This window comes from Crotalus tigris, unplaced genomic scaffold (assembly GCF_016545835.1).
Source record: "Crotalus tigris isolate CLP2741 ecotype Arizona unplaced genomic scaffold, ASM1654583v1 scf7180000018306.2785112, whole genome shotgun sequence".
NCBI classification, from domain to species: domain Eukaryota; kingdom Metazoa; phylum Chordata; class Lepidosauria; order Squamata; family Viperidae; genus Crotalus; species Crotalus tigris.
This window is the reverse complement of record NW_024096934.1, coordinates 89061-109253: the sequence shown is the minus strand read 5'-3', so window position 1 is coordinate 109253 and position 20193 is coordinate 89061. Positions and strand designations below refer to the sequence as shown.

The 20193-nt window shown below is 42.6% G+C and overlaps 1 protein-coding gene across 2 annotated transcripts in view; it reads left to right on the top strand.

Annotated features, from left to right (window-relative positions):
- Positions 1 to 20193, top strand: part of MED13 (mediator complex subunit 13) — a 168274-nt gene that overhangs the window by 113650 nt on the left and 34431 nt on the right. For both annotated transcript variants that reach the window (XM_039349995.1, XM_039349993.1), the window contains exons 13-19: positions 1436 to 1526; positions 6028 to 6242; positions 8009 to 8205; positions 10859 to 11772; positions 14853 to 15020; positions 17167 to 17390; positions 19529 to 19718. In XM_039349995.1, coding sequence (XP_039205929.1) covers positions 1436 to 1526; positions 6028 to 6242; positions 8009 to 8205; positions 10859 to 11772; positions 14853 to 15020; positions 17167 to 17390; positions 19529 to 19718 — 1999 coding nt within the window. The remainder of the gene's footprint in view (positions 1 to 1435; positions 1527 to 6027; positions 6243 to 8008; positions 8206 to 10858; positions 11773 to 14852; positions 15021 to 17166; positions 17391 to 19528; positions 19719 to 20193) is intronic.

Genomic DNA, 20193 nt, shown 5'->3' with positions numbered 1-20193 from the left:
AACTGTCTCGCTTATCGGTGGAAATGTGAGGCTCAGTTGAAGTTATATGTTGAGGACTACCTGCGTTCTTACACAATACACAATAAGTGTTCTTTTTTTTATTTTTTGCAACCTCTGTCCCATTGGTTTAAACAAATTGTGTAAAACTAATGTTAACCCTTGGCTGTCTATGTTGCTTATAGTACTATGTGTGCTGCTGTCTTTCCTGTTGTGTGATAAAGGTATTGTGTGGTTTGGGGAAGTCAGTTCGTGGGTCAAGTATGGAGGTTACAGGGGTGCAGTTCCCTGTTGCACAGTTCTGCAACTACAAGACTTTGTCTGGAAGGAGAAAGTTTCCTAAATTGTAAACTCACTTTTCGATGACTGGATTCTTTCCCCATTTCTCAGCCTGGAAATGTTAATAGAATTCCTAGATGCTTTTTTGAGGGGAGAGGGATGTAACTTCATGACTTCGTAAATGACACAAATACCACAGAAAGAAACCTCATCTCATCATTCCAAAGGACAGTTTGTACAGTGAGTTTGATCTCAGGTGCTGAAAGTAACCTACAAGTAATTGGGCAAGCTTGGAGCAGAATAACATAGTTGGAAGGGACCTTGGAGGTCTTCCATCTAGTCCAACACCTTGATCAAACAGAAAACCCTGTACCAGGGGTAGGCAACCTTGGCTCTTTTATGACTCATGGACTTCAACTCCCAGCATTCCTGAGCCAGCATAGCTGGCTCAGGAATTCTGAGAGTTGAAGTCCATGAGTCATAAAAGAGCCAAGGTTGCCTACCCCTGCCCTATACCATTCCAGACAAATGGTTGTCCAACCTATTCTTGAAGGCCTCCAGTGTTGGAGCACCCACAACTACTGGAGGGAAGCTGTTCCACTGATTAATTGTTCTCGCTGTCAGGAAGTTTCTCCTTAGTTCTATGTTGCTTCTTTCCTCGATTAATTTTTTCCATCCATTGCCTCATGTCCTGCCTTAAGTTACTCTTCCAGTGAAGTTGGTGCTTCTGAGAAGAAGCCATCCCTTTAGATGTCCAGTTGTTTCCAACTGATGTACTGCGTTAGTGGAGTTATACTCAGCATCACACTATCCTCCATACATCTTAATATATGAAATAAATGGTCCTGGTCCTGGTCGTGATGCTGATGAATTTTCTCTCTGTTTTACTCTCAAATTTAACGGCCATGCAGAAACAGTTACCCAGATGTTGTCAACGGAACATATGCAGATCATTGAAGCTTTTACTTATATGAAGTGGTTTGGATGATACTTTTGTTTCATTAGCTCAGCTGTTTGCTTGATTTTTTTTTTTTAAAAAATATGGTTAATTGTTTTTACATATATTTTTTTTTACATTTTTTGTCCAGTGTTACAATTTGGAACTTTTGCCCCTGGGATGTTTATTTATTTATTTATTTCCCCATTCTTTCATTCCTAGCCGGGATCTAAAAGAATACTGAATGGAACAGATGACAAATCTGGTTGCAAAGAGTCAAAAGCTGGAAACCTGGACCCATTGTCATGCATAAGTAAGTTGCTTTCTTCTAGTATTATGATTTTTCTTGGGTTATCTTTGTAGTCTGATAAAGAGAAACTTTATGATGGAAGCAGGTACAGTACCAGCTAAAATGAAAAAAACAAAACAAAAAACAAATTAGTTCCCACTAGTTGGTGCTTGTAAAAATGCTGTTCTAGGACAGCTGTCTCATATTGTCAGAAAATTAGGTAGGTTGCAGTCCAACTGAACTGGAAATCACCACATTGGGGAAGCCTGGCTCAGGTTAATGATGATGATGATGATGATGATGATAAAGTTGGAAGGGACCTTGGAGGTCATCTAGTCCAACCCCCTGCTCAGGCAGGAAACCCTATACCATTTCGGACAAATGGCTGTCCAGTCTCTTCTTAAAAACTTTCAGTGTTGGAGCATTCACCGCTTCTGGAGGCAGGTTGTTCCACTGGTCAATTGTTCTCACTGTCAGGAAGTTTCTCCTTAGTTCTAGGTTGCTTCTCTCCTTGATCAGTTTCCATCCGTTGCTTCTTGTCCTGCCTTCAGGCGCCTTGGAGAATAGCTTGACTCCCTCTTCTTTGGGGCAGCCCCTGAGATACTGGAAGACTGCTATCATGTCCTCCCTCGTCCTTCTCTTCATTAAACTAGACCAGGGGTAGGCAACCTCGGCTCTTTTATGACTCATGGATTTCAACTCCCAGAATTCCTGAGTCAGCTAGTCCATGAGTCATAAAAGAGCCGAGGTTGCCTACCCCTGAACTAGACATACCCAATCCCAGCAACCTTTCCTTGTATGTTTTAGCCTGATCATCATTGTTGCTCTTCTCTGTACTCTTTCTAGAGTCTCAACATCTTTTTTATAAGGTAGTAAAGCAGGAGGGGGTCCTGGTGTTCTCTGGGCTTGGTTGTTTTCTTGCAGATGTTTCATTACCCAAACTAGGTAACATCATCAGTGCTAGCCTGATGTTAGCTAGTTTGGGTAATGAAATGTCTATAAGAAAGCAACCAAGCTCAGAGAGTACCAAGGACCCCTCATTTCAACTCTGAGCTACGGATATTCTCCTTTATTAGTACATGAGCACCCACAGAAAGTAGATTTTTCAACCACCTAAGAAATAAATTCCAGTCTTAGAGATGAACACTTTGGAATTGACACTTGGGATGAACACTCTTCGAATGGTGCGGGAGTATGAAGGGGTTTCCAGAAAACTTGCAGACTACAGGAATCACTTGCGCTTCAGTTTGAGATGCAGACAACGCAGACTCATCCCCAACAGCCTGTGTGCCCGTCTTCAACAGGGAAGGGCAGAAAACATCCTGCAGAAAGCCCAGCTCCAACTTCTCAATGAAAGAATAAGACCGGTTAATTTTACCATTGAGGTTTTGAAAGAGAGAGTGGAACACAAACTCCAAGAGCTAAAATCACTTATTTATTTATTTTATTTATTTATGAGACTTATATACCGCTTTAAGTGCAAGCACTCTCTAAGCGGTGTACACCAGTAAGCAATGTATGTATGTATTTACATTGCCCCCAACAATCTGGGTCCTCATTTTACCTACCCCGGAAGGATGGAAGGCTGAGTCAACCTTGAGCCGGTGAGATTTGAACCGCTGACCTGCTGAACACAGTCAGCTAAAGTGGCCTGCAGCACTGCACTCTAACTGCTGCGCCACCTCGGCTCTACCAACAAAAGTATTGGAGAAGGTCACAGAATTTATGAAGAAGGCAAAAGTAGCGTAACACAACAAAGGCAAAGAACGACAAAAAGGCAAATTTTCTACCCTGCAGTTTAGACCAGAAAAACAGAAGACCCCAAACCCTACCAGAACTGAAGACATTTGTTGGATGAGAAGCAAAATGTCTTCAAGAAAAACGAAGTCCAGTTGCCTTTTGGAAAAAGCACCTTTGGGACAATCGTAGATATAAAGTATTGCTGAACTGGCAAAGAACAATCCACAGATTGAAATGGAGTGGAGCAAAAACAAGATTAAGATTCAAAATTTTGCAAGACTCAAAGAGTTGGACTTAACATTTCCTGACCTTAAATTATATTATTGAGCAAGCTGTTTCTTATGGATAACAGAACGGATAAAAATCTCCAAATAGCAGAACATCAATGATAAAACTAGCCAACAGCCTTCAGAAGTAGTTACGGTACACAGAAACAGAAAAAGAAAATAAAAGAATTTGTTAGGATATATTATGAGACAAAATTTGTTAAAAATATGGACTCTTCTGAAAATAAGGATAGGTCTTTACCATTAGCATCACCATCAATTATTTTTTACCTGAAAGATAACCACAGCAAGTTTTAGGTATGTATGCTAATATGGTACATTCATCCTCAAAAAATAGCCAAAGGACTTGGCAAGATTTGCTTAATATAGATAGGAATTTACCATAGTTAATTAATTTATAAATTGCTGGAAGAATAACAAGTGACCTCAAGACTCAAGAATGGGCCCTGAGAAGGATGACAGAATTCAAAGCACCAATACAAGTCAAGACCATTTACTGGGATATATTTACAAATTGTTACTGAAATATGCCATGGAGATGGAACATCTTATAACAGCTGCAAGATTATTAGTGGGGCAATATTGGAAGAAAAACTCTCTGCCTACTATGGAAGAATGGATACTTAAGGTGTCTAACTTAGCAGAAATGGCGAAAATCTCCGCCTATTTAAAGGACCACTCACAAGAAAAATATATTATGGTTTTGAGAAGATGGATTGATTACATTCAAAAGAGATATGAAACTGAAAAGTATTATCTTGCATATGATTAGATTTTAGATAATTATTAATAGTTTTAATTGCACTATTATTTGAGTTTATAATTTGTTAACATTTGTTTTGAAAAGGAGTTAAAGTGTGTTATGGTTTTGATTGATAGTATAATTGGTTAATGTTAGTTAGATTATGTTTGTTTATTTGTTACCCTGTAATCAGCTCTGGGAAGTGGGGAAGGGGGGGATGGGGTTGGAGGGGTTTATATTGTATTAAATTTGTAAAACTTTTAACAAAAAAAATTGCATGATAAAGTGCATGCAAAACTTCAAGGAAGTAATTACAGTGAAACAATGGGAAGAGCTGTAAAAAATCAATAACATTCACTCAAGCTATACTTGGAGGCAAAATTGGTATTAAATGTTTTAAAGAGGGTATATAACTCCATCAATGATTGCCAGGATGGACAGATCATGTATAATAAGTGTTGAAAATGCCATGAAGAAGAAGGAACATTTTATGACACGTGGTGTTTGTACAAAAATACCTAAATGTATCTGGAAGGAAGTGTAACAAAATATACCGAAATTTGGCCTAAAACCATAAATATTTTTATTAGGAGTATTGTAATTACAAGATGTATAAATGAAAAGTATTATAATTTACTAAAATATATGGTGACAGCAGCAAGAATAAATTAAGCTCTGCCCTGGAAAAATGAAATTTGGTTGTTGATATAAGCTTGAGAGACCAAAATTGGGGAGCAGGCAGCAAAAGCAAAACTAATTGTATATATTCATAAAAGAATATTAACTAAATTTAAGCAGAAATGATTCCCTTATTCATGACATATTACACAGCAAAGCAAATTTAGATATTTAGAATATGATTTCTAAAGTTGTCTATGGAGATTCTCAAGCATCCAGGTCACAGTTATCCCCAAGGTGCTTTTTCCAAAAGACAAATGGACTTTTTTTGGTTTTTTTCCCTTTCAAATGCTTCATCCAAAAAACTTCTTCTTCGGAACTGAAGAAGACTCTTTTCCTTTTCAAAGGAAAAAAAAAAACAACCAAGAAAATCCAGTTGCTTTGGAAAAAACACCTTTGGAATTTCTAGAGTTAAAAGAATCATTAAAATTGACAAAATGAAATGAGTTAAACAGATATAAGCAGCAATCACCAATGTTTAATCTTCCGTGCAAAAGACAAATATTTAAGTAGTGATTAGTGGTTGGGGAAAATGAAACAGGGAAAGGGAGAAAGCTTCCTTCGTAACATTTTTATCATGGTTCATTTTTTATTTCTATATAATTGTAAGCCGCTTAGAGTCATCTGGTGATGAGATGAGTGGCAAATACATGGGAGGGAAGGAGGCAGGAAGTTTCTTGATTTCTGTGTAATTTTAGATTAAGCTTATATAACTTTTTTTTTTTTTAAAAAAATAGACATTTATCCCATTTATTCTGGTGGTCCCAGTAGAAGTGAGAGAGAACTATTGTGGGTTTATGGAGTTTAATGCTATTACTGAACTGGCTTTCAGATTGGCTACGTATAACTGTTAGGAGATGTAGAAGGCCTAAAAAGGCTGATTCCAAAAAAAAATGTGTCTCTGCTTTAGCTTTGCAAAAATATTAATATATATTAATAGGCCTCTGTGTCCTTTAAACATGAGATAAAAGAGTAAAATGCAGAATAGTTAATTTCATGAAAGCTGTACTGTTTTAGTAGCCTGACACGTAGAAGGGGGGGAAAAACATCACAGATTAAATACTTGAATCTAAACCAGGTACAGCTGATCTTCATAAAATGTATCCCACACCACCATCCTTGGAGCAACACATTATGGGATTTTCTCCCATGAATATGAACAATAAGGAGTATGGCAGCATGGACACCACGCCTGGTGGAACAATCCTGGAAGGGAATGGTGTTGCTCCTGGCCTTCAATTCAGGATTGAAGTGGATGAGGGATTCTGTAGTCCAAAACCTACAGAAATAAAGGTTTGTGAATTGTTGTGGATGTTCTTAAATGTTAGTTATGTTGTCTAGTTTTGATTGATCTTCAAAAATGATTTGGACACTTTAATAGCTTTTTGATTGGTTGGTTGGTTGGTGTATGTATGTATGTATGTATATATGTATGTATATATATGTATAGTCAATTACCAATAAAACATGAACACCAGGAATATAATAAACTATAAAAGTTTAATACCATCACCGATCACCAAGCTTTCGTCAGATACTTCTGACATCGTCAGGGTTAATGTCGGAAGTATCTGACGAAAGCTTGGTGATCGGTGATGGTATTAAACTTTTATAGTTTATTATATTCCTGGTGTTCACGTTTTATTGGTAATTGACTATGGATTCACCCGGGAATCACATTTTTATTTTCACTATTCTTATTAATATATATGTATGTATATATGTGTTGTTTATTTTTATGTTTTTTTTTCTGCCACCATTACGAGATTTTTCATATCTTTATTTGGGTGCACAGTGAAATGGGACTCAGGCTTCACTAGCTGTGAACAGCTTGTTTGATTAACTTTTGACTTGTTCAGCCCTGCATTCAAATTAAACATTAACTTAGCTTCTGTCTGTATCAGTTATGAGGTGAATGCATTTTGCGTGGAGGAGGTACCTTGGCAAGGGAGAAAAACAGATTTTTTTTCCACAAAGGAGAGCTTCACAGTTATCTGCACTCCGATATGAGCCCATTTTTCTTCCACTAGTATCTTTTTTTTCCTAGTACAGGTAGTCCTTGACATACGACCTTAATAGAGACTGCCTGTTACGGTCCCATGTCATGATGGCTGTAAAATGAGGTGGTCTTGCTTAACAACCCACAACTCCTGCTCTCCCTGGTGCAGCTGTTAAGTGAACTTGCGGGTCATTTAAGCGGAGCACAGATTGTCTTGGGTTAGTCCAGGGGTTGGCAACCTTGGCTCTTTTATGACTCGTGGACTTCAACTCCCAGAATTCCTCAGCCGGCATGGCTCAGCTTGGAAACCTCTCCCTTTCCCCTCAGCATGGCTGGCTCAGGAATTCTGGGAGTTGAAGTCCACCAGTCATAAAAGAGCCAAGATTGCCTACCCCTGGGTTAGTCAGTTCAGGCCTAAGCCTACTTACCCCATACTCCCAAGCTCTGCCCCCCTCCCACCCCAGGGACACTGCAGTGTAAGTTTAAATGACCGTGGGAACGCCACAATGGGAGAAACGTCGATGGAGATTCTCAATCATCCTTGTCATGGTTGTCTCAAAGGTGTTTTTCAAAAGGCAACTGGACTTCCTTGTTTTGTTTTGTTTTCTCCTTGAAAAGGTTTCGCCTCTCATCCAGGAAGCTTCTTCAGTTCTGAAGAAACAGCTTATTGGATGAGAAACAAAATGTTTTCAAGGGAAAAAAAAGTCCAAAAAAAAAAAAGCACCTTTGGGATAGCTTTTGGGGGCCTGCTGTACCTTTGAATGTGTATTACAGTGTTTCTCAACCTTGACAATTTTAAGGCATGTGGACTTCAACTCCCAGAATGGCTGTGGAATTCTGGGAGTTGAAGTCCACATGCCTTAAAATTGTCAAGGTTGAGAAACACTGGTCTATTACAAGGCCGGTCATTAAGCAAGGACTACCTGCAGCTTCATATCCGGGACGAGAGAACGGATCATTAAAATAGACTAGGCATTTCAAACTTAACACCTGTGAGTCTATTTTTTTAAACCTTCCACCTACAGATATTTGTAAATGCTCTTACTGGCATGTGTTTCAGGATTATTCCTACGTTTATAAGCCTGAGAACAGCCAGGCTTTCATGGGGTGTTCCATGTTTGCACCACTGAAGGCTCTCCCAAGCCAGTGTCTGCCTGCCATCAAACTGCCAGAGGAGTGTGTTTATCGGCAGAGTTGGACTGTTGGCAAGTTGGATTTGCTTCCGCCAGGACCTTCGATGCCATTCATTAAAGAAGGGTAAGTGTTTCTTTAAGGTGAGATAATAAAAGGATTTCATTCAGTTTAAGGAACACTTTCACATGTCTTATAAATGTATTGGTCGGAAAACATGGCTATGTTTTACTGAATCCAGAAGCATTTCAGCAAGGCTTAGGTTTATTTATTTACCGAACACTTTTTAAAGTGATAACGACACTTGGAACGTGTATTCTCTAATTCACATTTATGTCAATCAATCAGAATAGAGCTGGAAGGGACCTTGAGGGTCTTCTAGTCCAACCCCTTGCTCAAGCAGGAAACCCTACACCAGGGGTAGTCAACCTTGGCTCTTTTATGACTCGTGGACTTCAATTCCCAGAATTCCTGAGCCAGCTAAGCTGGCTCAGGAATTCTGGGAATTGAAGTCCACGAGTCATAAAAGAGCCAAGGTTAACTACCCCTGCCCTACACCATTTCAGACAAATGGTTATCCAATCTTTTCTTAAAAACTTCCAGTGATGGAGCACCCACACATTCTGGAGGCAGGTGGTTCCACTGGTTAATTGTTCTAGCTGTCAGGAAATTTCTCCTTAGTTTTAACTTGCTTCTCTCCTTGATTAGTTTCCATACGTTGCTTCTTGTCCTGCCTTCAGGTCCTTTGGAGAACAGGTTGACTCCCTCTTCTTTGTGGCAGCCCGTGAGATATTGGAATACTGCCATCTTATTATCCCTAATCGTTCTTTTCTTTATGTCGAACCATAATTTATCATTGCTTACTTTTTTCTCCATTTAAACATCATTATTAAAAATATTTAGCACATGTACAATTTGATTGCAGTGCTTAATACTACCAATTTAATTTTAATAAGCCATGAAGACTATTAAGACTAAATACAAACTAGGAATTCCTCCATACTTCTGGAAATCTGATAGTGCTGGGTATGTGGAGTGTGCGTATGTGTGTCACAATGTTTTTCTTCGTTTATTTGTAGGAAAAATGTGTGTTAAGTGTTCTATTCCATTGAAAAAGATCCTTAATAAATTACAAGGTCTCCAATCAACATTTGAGACTGATTGCTTATTTTTAACAGCAATAAGCAACAATCATATTTTTTTCTCTTATCAAAATAGTGCACAAAGCACTAAAATATAGCATTCCTGTGAAATTAAAAGTATCTGAGAGAAAGCTAATGTAAAATATAGATATTAAGTTATTTTAACAAGTCAAGGAGATGTGGAATCATTTGTTGCTTTCATCTCCTTGCTGTTTACAGTTAGTCCTCAACTTACGACTAATCATACTCGCAGCCGACCTGTAAGCTCTTTGTAGCACATCTTTCCAGAAATTTACCACATCTTTGCCAGAAACCAGCCTTTACTTCTAGTTTCCAGCAATAAACACTCTATAACGAACCGTGGTTTCTCTTAGTGACCCTGGCATTTGCTTAACAGCTGGGGTGTTTGCTTAACGACACAGAAAGAGTAATAAAATCAGGTCCAGTCACATACAGCATCCCAGTCTGGTTTGGAAGCATCCCTGCTTCAGACAGGAAGGCGGTGCAGAGAGTGGTGAGGATGGCCGAAAAGATCATTGGCAGTTCCCTCCCTCCCATCCAGGACACGGCACAGAAGCGCTGCTTGAGCAGGGTCTGCAGGATTATCTGGGATACTATACACCCTCTTCACGATCTGTTTTCCTGTTACCTTCTGGGAGGGAGGGGGGCTTTATGGTACCCACAGCAGAACATCCAGTTTCAGCCATAGTTTCATTCCATACAGCAGTGTTTCTCAAACTTGACAATTTTAAGGCATGTGGACTTCAACTCCCAGAATTCCACAGCCAGCGTTGCTGGCTGTGGAATTCTGGGAGTTGAAGTCCTCATGCCTTAAAATTGTCAAGTTTGGGAAACACTGCCATACAGCATTAACCTTGCTAACTCTTAAGCTTCCTCCTTCCGTTATATATTCAATATGGACAGTGTTTAATATTTATTTGCTATGTATATGTAGGGGTGTGGGCCTATACACAATGTCGTGTATAGTATGTTTAGGTGTGTGTCATGTAATGTGTTTCACTTTGAGAGCGGGCAACTAAATTTCATTTTTGATGTGTGCCGTTGTGCCCACAGTAAAAAAAAAAATGACAATAAAGGTTATCTTATCTTACGATGACCCACTTTATGACCATCCTGACTTATGACTGTACAGGTAGTCTTCGACTTACAACAGTTTGTTTAGTGACCGTTCAAAGTTATAACTTCACTGGAAAAGGGGACTTACGATCATTTTCCCCATTTACAGCCCCTGCAGCAGTCCCGTGGTCAAAATTCAGACGCTTGGCCACTGACTCATATTTACGATGGTTGCAACCAGGTTACTAACTTAACAACTGCAGCGATTCGGTTAACAACTGTGTCAAATGGGGCAAAACTCACTCAACAAATGTCTCACTTAACAGAAATGTCGGGCTCAATTGTGGTTGTAAGTCGAGGACTGCCTGTAGTTGACAAGCTCCCTTAAAGAGTAGCCGTAAAACTCTCCATAATTATGCTTTGGTTATTATATGTCCCATTGGTTTTAATGCGTCGTGTTTGAAAGTCTTTGAACGTTTATTGTTCCATCGTAGAGAATAAAATAGAAAGAGCAGCAAAACAAAAGTCTTGAATTAAAAGCTTTTCCCTTCCTCCCCCAGGGATGGGAGCACCATTGATCAAGAGTACGGCCCTGCCTACACTCCACAGACACATACCCCTTTTGGCATGCCCCCCAACAGTGCCCCCCCGAGCAACAGCGGCGCTGGGATCCTTCCTTCCCCTTCCACCCCTCGCTTTCCGACTCCTCGGACTCCAAGGACGCCTCGAACTCCCCGCGGGGCGGGCGGGCCAGCAAGCGCGCAAGGCTCCGTCAAGTACGAGAATTCAGATTTGTACTCCCCGGCCTCGACGCCGTCAACCTGCCGGCCCTTAAACTCGGTCGAGCCGGCGACGGTCCCATCAATCCCCGAGGCCCACAGCCTCTACGTGACCCTCATTCTGTCCGAATCGGTGATGAATCTCTTCAAAGACTGTAACTTCGACAGCTGTTGCATCTGCGTTTGCAACATGAACATCAAAGGTGCTGATGTCGGCGTTTACATTCCAGACCCAACCCAGGAAGCCCAGTACAGGTGCACTTGTGGGTTCAGCGCCGTTATGAACCGGAAGTTCGGCAACAGCTCGGGATTGTTCCTGGAGGACGAGCTGGACATTTTGGGTCGCAGTTCAGAGTGCGGCAAAGAAGCGGAGAAGCGCTTTGAGGCCCTTCGCGCGGCTTCCGTCGAGCAGAGTGGGAGCTTGAAGGAGCCGGACCGGCTTCCCGACGAGCTGATACTTTTGCTGCAAGATCAGTGCACCAACTTGTTTTCGCCCTTTGGAGCGGCAGATCAAGACCCCTTGCCCAAAGCTGGGGCTGCGGGCAATCTGGTGCGTGCCGAGGAAAGAGACTGTTGCTACGACTGCTATCTCGCACTGGAACACGGGCGCCAGTTTATGGACAACATGTCGGGAGGGAAGGTGGACGAAGCGCTTGTGAAGAGTACTTGTTTGCATCACTGGTCGAAACGAAACGGTAAGTTTCCTTCCGTTTGCTGCTAGAATAAAAGAATGTGTTTTAATCCCACGTAAAATGTGGTCTTACAAGGGAACTGTTGATTGACAAGAAACGGCAAAGAAAGAAGAACTTGCACTGATGATGATGATGGTGGTGATAATGACGATGATGATAATAATGTTGGAAGGGTCCTTAGTCCAACCCCCTGCTCAGGCAGGAAACCCTATGTCATTTCAGACAAATGGCTGTCCACTTTCTTAAAGACCTCCAGTGTTGGAGCATTCACAGCTTCTGGAGGCAAGTTGTTCCACTGGTTAATTGTTCTCACTGTCAGGAAATTCCTCCTTAGTTCTGGGTTGCTTCTCTCTTTGATGAGTTTCCATCCGTTGCTTCTTGTCCTGCCTTCAGGCGCTTTGGAGAATAGCTTGACTCCCTCTTCTTTGGGGCCGCCCCTGAGATATTGGAAGACTTGCTATCATGTCCCCCCTCGTCCTTCTCTTCATTAAATTAGACATACCCAATTCCAGCAACCGTTCCTTGTATGTTTTAGCCTCCAGTCCCCTAATCATCTTTGTTGCTCTTCTCTGCAGTCTTTCTAGAGTCTCAACATCTTCTTTACATCGTGGTGACCAAAACTGGATGCCGTTATTCCAAGTGTGGCCTTACCAAGGCCTTGTAAAGTGGTATTAACACTTCACCTGACCTTGATTCTATCCCTCTGTTAATGCAACCCAGCACTGTGTTGGCCTTTTTGGCAGCTACAGCACACGGCTGGCTCCTATTTAAGTGATGGTCCACTAGGACTCCGAGGTCCCTCTCACAGTTACATAGTTTGGAAATAGTTTGATGTTAACATAGTTTGGTAATGAAACGTCTGAAAGGAAACAGCCAAACTCAGAGAGCACCGGGACCCCACAGCTTAACCCCGAGCTGCAAATATTCTCTTCCATCGGAAACAATAATAATAATAATAGTAGTAAAGTTGGAAGGGACCTTGGAGGTCATCTACTCCAACCCCCTGCTCGGGCAGGAAACCCTACACCATTTCGGACAAGTGGCTGTCCAGTCTCTTCTTAAAAACTTCCAGTGTTGGAGCATTTACTGCTTCTGGAGGCAAGCTTATATGTCCTAATGATCTAAAACCGTGTCTCTCAACCTTGGCAACTTTAAGATGAATGGACGTCAACTCCCAGAATTCCCCAGCCAGCTTTGCTCTTCAGCATCTTCAAGTTGCCAGGTTAAGAAACCCTGATGAAGAACGACCTGCTCATCACTGCTCAGACTTTGAGGATTCTACTTTTAAGTGAACAGAGACAAGGACAGCAGGAAACATATGGTGATGTACAGGTAGTCCTTGACCTCTAACCAACAGTTTAGTGACAATTGGGAGTTACAACAGATTCCTCCAAAGGGAATTACAAGCCAGTTTTGAAGTGATGATGTATCCCCTCCCAGCAGTCGTGTGGCTGCATTTTGGGTGACTGCAGTTGGCTTGCAGTTTCCCGGGATCATGTGATCTCTTTTTGCAATTTTCTGACAAAGCCAATGGGAAAGCCAGATTCATTTAACAATTGTATTCCTAACTTAATATGCGAAGGGAGTCACTTAACAGCTATGGCAAGAAACGTCACAACGTGGGGCAAAACCCCACGCCTCACCTTGCTAAGCAACAGATATCCGGGGCTCAGTTGTAGTTGTAAGTCAAGGACTACCTGTATCACTTTAATGAACTAGTCAGGCCTTAGTTTGTATAAGTCAGGAGTGAGCAACTATGGCAACTTTTACAACCTGTGGACTTCAACTCCCAGAATTCCTGAGCCAGTATTCCTGTCATGAGATGGCAGCCTTGCAGAGACGATCCCGGTTTGATCCTGGAAATTTCCACAGGGATGCTTTCTGCAGGTGTAGTGACTGCATTGTAATTAATTGGGGACCGTCTTGGGTTTTTCCTGGCTTAGATATTTTTCTCCCTGTTCCAGCTTGTGGAAACTGACAGTTTTTTCACAAGAAAGCGATCGCTAACAAGTCCTCACTCAGTGTCACCAAAGCGCGTTAGCTTTAAATAGATTGAGGAGGGATAGAATAACTGTCCACCCAGGTATCTGAACAACAGAAAAAGGGCAAGATCTGTTTCCTTTAATTCTACATGGTTTATGTTACAGGAAGGCCTTTCTCTTGAACCTCCAGAAAAAAATTAATGATTGTTGTTAGTTGCAAAGTCGTGTCCGACCCTTCGCGACCCCATGGACAACGTTCCTCCAGGCCTTCCTGTCCTCTACCATCTTCTGGAGTCCATTGAAGCTCACGCCTACTGCTTCAGGGACTCCATCCAGCCTCCTCATTCTCTGACGTCCCTTTCTTCTATTGCCCTCCATCTTTCCCAGCATCAGGCTCTTCTCCAGGGAGTCCTTCCTTCTCATTAGGTGGCCAAAGTATTTGAGTTTCAGTTTCAGGATCTGGCCTTCTAAGGAGCAGTCGGGGTTGATCTCCTCCAGGACTGACCGGTTGGATCGCCTTGCAATCCAGGGGACTCGCAGGAGTCTTCTCCAGCACCAGAGTTCAAAGGCCTCCGTTCTTTGGCGTTCAGCTTTTCTTATGGTCCAACTTTCACAGCCATGCATTGCAACTGGGAAAACCATGGCCTGGACTATATGCACTTTTGTTGGCAGGGTGATGTCTCTGCTTCTTAGTATGCTGTCTAGATTTGCCATAGCTTTCCTCCCCAGGAGCAAGCGTCTTTTAATTTCTTGGCTGTAGTCCCCATCTGCATAATGATAATGATAAGAAGAATTATTTGATAGTGAAATCAACTGTCCCTGAGATGTTGAGCCCTAAATTAACTTCCTTCCTTCCTTCCTTCCTTCCTTCCTTCCTTCCTTCCTTCCTTCCTTCCTTCCTTCCTTCCTTCCTTCCTTCCTTCCTTCCCCCTTCCTCCCTCCCTCCCTCCCTCCCTAGCCAAAAACGGCCCCTTCCTGCTCCTTAATCCTATGTATCTTGAGCTATAAGGCCTGGCCTTTAGAAACATAGCTGTTAACAATTAAAAGCAGTGATCAATTTTCCGCTTCCCAGTTTATCTGAATGCACGTTTGTTCTTCCAGTTGTAGACGTGAGCATGCAGTGTTCTCAGGATGTCCTTCGCATGCTGCTCTCGCTCCAACCAGTTCTTCAGGATGCCATTCAGAAAAAACGAACTGTTCGATCTTGGGGTGTACAAGGGCCCCTCACCTGGCAACAGTTTCATAAAATGGCTGGACGAGGCTCTTACGGTAAACATTGTCTGTGAAATGTGACTATTCTTTAATCCAGGCATCTCCAACTTCCGGCAACTTTAAGAGTGGTGGACTTCAACGCCCAGAATTCCCCAGTCGGCAAGAAATTGAACTCCAGAAGTCTTAAAGTTGCCAGGGTTGGAGACCCTCTGCTTTAATTGATTGGGTGCTGGTTGTGTGTTTTAAACTATCTTTGCTTTTATTTATTGAGAAGAATAATTCTGGAAAGAGCTTAAATGGTAGTTACAGAACTGTGGCAAGAGACTGGATGTGAAAACTGCCCAGGGGTGTGAGAATTGGAGGCATATAAATGTGAGGAATACACTGTAGGAATTGGCCACGCGTCTAATGTTGTGTTGCCGCCCCAGAATACAATATAACAAACCATGCAGCGTTATTTCATAGATTGTGATCAAACCCTAGTTTGCCCACCAAATAATTGGCTGCTTGAATCACGCACATTGTGAGCATTTTCAATTCTTATCTCCCCTCCTTTTATAACTACGAAATCCAAGCCATGAGGAACATCGTGCCTAAAAGTAAAACTCTAGATTGTCTTTTGGAAACATTTTTGCAAATTTAAAAGTTTTGGAGATCAAATCAGTAAGTATGGATGTCCACAGAGGAGGCATAGAAGGGTGTGTGCTTTTGTGTATGTGTGCGTGTTTTTCAAATGAACATGAATTTGGGCAAACTGGAGGATGGGCCTCTTGTGCTGTGGATCACGGGATCACGAAGAGTCCTAGACAACTCTGTGTCATATAATATATGGGGGTATATGCATAATTCTGTATTTATTTATTTTTATCTCATTTATGTAGTGTATATCAGAGGTGGTGACCCTTTGAGAGCTGAATGCAATGAAATTTCATTTTAATGTATGCCGATTAGTGTACATTCAAAGTGACAATAAAGTTATTTTTATTCTAACTTAGTGACTGAACAACAATTATTCCATACCTCTCTTATGGAGAGAAAACTCCTTGCAGTCTGGGACATTGATTCCATTACTAGAACTAGTAGCTTTACTATTAGTAAAGACTTAATTTTACTACTTAGTCTTCACTGTGTTGTTTCCAGTCTTTAAGGGGGTTGAGCTGACTTAATCAAGAGAGCCAGTTTGGTCTAAAGCAGTGATAGCGAACCTTTTAGAGACCAAGTGCCAAAAAACTGGCTCCGCCCCTGCTCCACCCCCTGCCCCGCCCCTGCATCCCCCGCCCCGCCTGCCTGCAGGGCAACTCACCGCCTCCAGGGCCTGCCGCAGATCACCCAGGCAGCCCAGAAGCACTATGGCAGTCATGCCCTCTGCCTGCGCCCTGCGGCATCAACTGTGCACGATGGGGTGTGAGGGCAAAGTCTTGTCTACACTGCCTGGCTGCCATGTCCTCCACATGGGCCACGCTCAGGGGCAACTCTCCTTCAGGGGGGCTGCTGGAGAGGAGGGGTCGCAGGGGGAGGTGAGGCTGGGGCAACGGCACGTGTGCCCACAGAGAGGGCTCCGAGTGCCGCCTCTGGCACCCGTGCCATAGGTTTGCCACCACTGGTCTAAAGGTTAAAGCACCAGTCTAGAAAGCAGGAGACGGTGAGTTCTAATCCCACCTTACCATGAAAGCCAGCTGGGTAACTTTGGGACACCCACTCTCCCTCTCAGCCTAACCCACCTTCACAAGGTGGTTGTGGTGGGCAAAATTAGGAGGAGGAAGGTGCGTCGGATAGGTTACCTGCCTTGAGTTATTTGTAAAAATAATACTTGTAAAATATTATTTTACAGAGCTTTTTGTACAAATAATCAAGGCAGAATATAAACAATGTCAAAAATCAAAACCAATGGCCTAGAACAGGGGTAGGCAACCTTGGCTCTTTTATGACTTGTGGACTAGCTGGCTCAGGAATTCTGGGAGTTGAAGTCCATGAGTCGTAAAAGAGCCAAGGTTGCCTACCCCTGGCCTAGAATTAGATTCTTGGAAAATTCACAGGGCAATATGCATTTCCAGATGCATTGGGGCAACAATTCTCAGAATCACACAACTTTCTATGAATTTTGGGAAACTCATCTGAAGGTGTAATGGACGCATTTGTGATACGGACACCTGGGAAGAAAATGATATATTTATTTTTTTATTTTTATTCCCCCCCCCTCCAGGAACTGATGAGTCTCCTGAACCCCTCCCCATTCCAACCTTCTTGCTAGGGCACGAATATGACTTCTTGGTGCTGTCGCCTTTTGCCTTACCATATTGGGAAAGGCTGATGCTGGAGCCCTACGGATCTCAGAGAGACATCGCCTACGTGGTGGTGTGTCCGGAGAACGAAGCCCTGCTGAACGGAGCGAAGAACTTCTTTCGAGACCTCACCGCAATATACGAGGTGAGGGATTTTAAGGGCATGTGAGTTCCAAGGCCCCCCTTCCCCCATCTCCCCATCCTCCCCCACCCCAAATGATCATCCATCAACCCCGCATTCCAGCTGTCAGTGAAAAGTCCTGCAGGGCCCTATCTGAACAAAGCAACTAAAATGGATGGCCGAGGAAGATAAAAGCTGCTTCTTTTTGAAGGTGCCATCCTGTGGTTAAATTTTGTACTGCCCTCCTGCGGTACGACGCCAAGCCTTGTCATTTGGGGATGCTGAACTCTTTGTTGTTTTCCATAAGGCCACGATTGCCAGATTCCCTAAAATATATACAGGTAGTCCTTGACTTAACAACCATTTGTTTAGTAACCCTTCGAAATTACGGCGGCATTTTTCACACTTAACAACCATTGCAGCCTCCCCCATGGCTATGGGATCAAAATTCAGACACTTGGCAACTGCTACAGTGGTCATAAATGTGAAAAACGGTCACAATTCACTTTTTTTCAGTGCTGCTGTAACGTGAGGACTACTACCTGTATGAAGCCTTGGAGACAATATCCTAACATGGCTTTACGTGAGATTATCATAGACTTTTTCTAACATAACCTTGGACTAAATTACACCCTGCCAAAGGGACAGTCAGTCAAAGAGAGCTGTGCTAGGTCTACTCAGGTTCACATTTAGTTACCCTGCACAGCAATGAAGGGCAAAATGGAGAAACTAATCAGATATAATTTGGGAGGGAGCGAGAAAGCCCTTTGCATCAGAAGCTATAATTTTTAAACCTAAATTGCTACCGTCGAACGTGATGCGTTACTGCAAAGGTTGCGCAAAATCAAGCAAACAAAGAAAGGTGTTCAACTGATGCCAAAGTAAACTACAGAGCAAATTTTAAAGTACTTTTAAATTAACCACTCTTGCTGGTTTGTCCACCTGCATTCCAACTTTTGGCATTCTTCGATGCGAACAGTAAAGGGCCAAAAATTTGGTGAAGGCTTCATTAGTAGAAATGGCACTTGCTTCTGTTTGCGGTTGCAAATAGTCCTCAACTTACAAGAATTCATTTAGTGACCGCTCGATGTTACAATGGCCCTGTAAAAAGTGACTTATAATCATTTTTCACACTTATAACTTGGTCACATGGTTTATATTCAGATGCTTGACAACGGACTCACATTTATGACGGTCGCAGAGTCCCGGGGTCATGTGATCACCTTTTGCAACCTTCTGACAAGCAAAGTCAATTGGGGGGGGGAAAGCCAGATTCATTTTACAACTGTGCTACTAACTTAACAACTACAGTGATTCAGTTAGCAAATGTGGCAAGAAAAGTTGTAAAATCAGGCAAAGCTCACCTAACAAATTCATCCCTTAGCAACATAAATTTTGGGCTCAATTGTGTTCCTAAGTCAAAGGCTGCCTGTAGCCCTGGACTTACGGCTGGCCACTTAGGAACCATTCAGAGTTACCATGAATTTACCTTAGGGCTACTTACAATCCGGATTTGAAATTCCGATGGTGACCCTGCCCTTCCTCCAATCACATGACTGAACTTCGGTTACTTGGCAACACAGCCACATTTGTGGCCATTTGCAGTGTCCTGTGTCACGTGACCACATTCTCTCCCCCCCCCTTCCAAACCCCACATTTCTGTTTTGTGGCAAAACTGAATCCATAACGAACCGTTGGTTCATTGAACAACTACAGATTAACTTAATAACTGTGTTGATTCGCCGAATGACCACCGCAAGAAAGATTGTAAAATTGTAAAATGTACAACTGTCATGACTTATGGCCTGGGCAGGTTCCATTAGGGTCATAATGGGGTCTATTTTCCACAGCATATGCTCTCTAAGATGGGTTAAGACAGGGGTAGGTAACCTTGGCTCTTTTATGACTCGTAGACTTCAACTCCCAGAATTCCTGAGCCAGCATGGCTCAACTCGGAAACCTCTCCCTTTCCCCTCAGCACGGCTGGCTCAGGAATTCTGGGAGTTGAAGTCCACGAGTCATAAAAGAGCCAAGGTTGCCTACCCCTGGCTTAGGATAACCTTCTTGGCCCAGCAGGTTGGGCTTTCGAGTCCATTGGCAAGAATCCATCACCAGTGGGTTGCATTCACCGTGCCTCCCCTCTTATGTCTCTTGTTTTGCAGTCCTGCAAACTCGGCTTGCATCGGCCCATCTGTAAACTGTTGCCGGACGGGATCATGCGAGTGGGATCCACCGCGTCAAACAAACTCTCTGAGAAGTCTGTGGCTGAGTGGTTCTCGCAAACAGCCCACGCCAACAAGGAATCGTTTTCTAGACTCAAACTCTACGCTCAAGTCTGCAGATACGATTTGGGTATGGTTTCTATCCCACTCACCCATCCCTCCATTTTCCCTCCTAAAGGGATACTGAATATATATATATACATTCAAAAGTGCAAACTCATCCCTTGATTGTGTAGCCTATCCCTCCGAAATCTTGGACAAATTTATTCATGTTATTTGACGCACCTCTCCAGCGTGTGACTTTTATCGCAGCTATTACTGAGCATGGTGATAGGCCGCTAAGTCAGACGTGTGTGTGTGTGTGTGTCTGGGGGGGGGGGGAATGGCATCGCCATCTTGTGTCCAAAACATGCCTTGCAACTCTGAGGGGGATGTTTTTACTGCAGCCCCAAAGCTTGAGAAATCCTTCTTGATTTCCAACTCCTTCCTTGTCTGGTTTCTCTCCCCCCCCCCTCCAATATCCTGCATGTTTGCCACAAAAATGTAAAGCTTTGCAGAGCATTTGGGGCTGTGTACCAAGGTGTTCAGGTAGTAGTAGCAGCTCA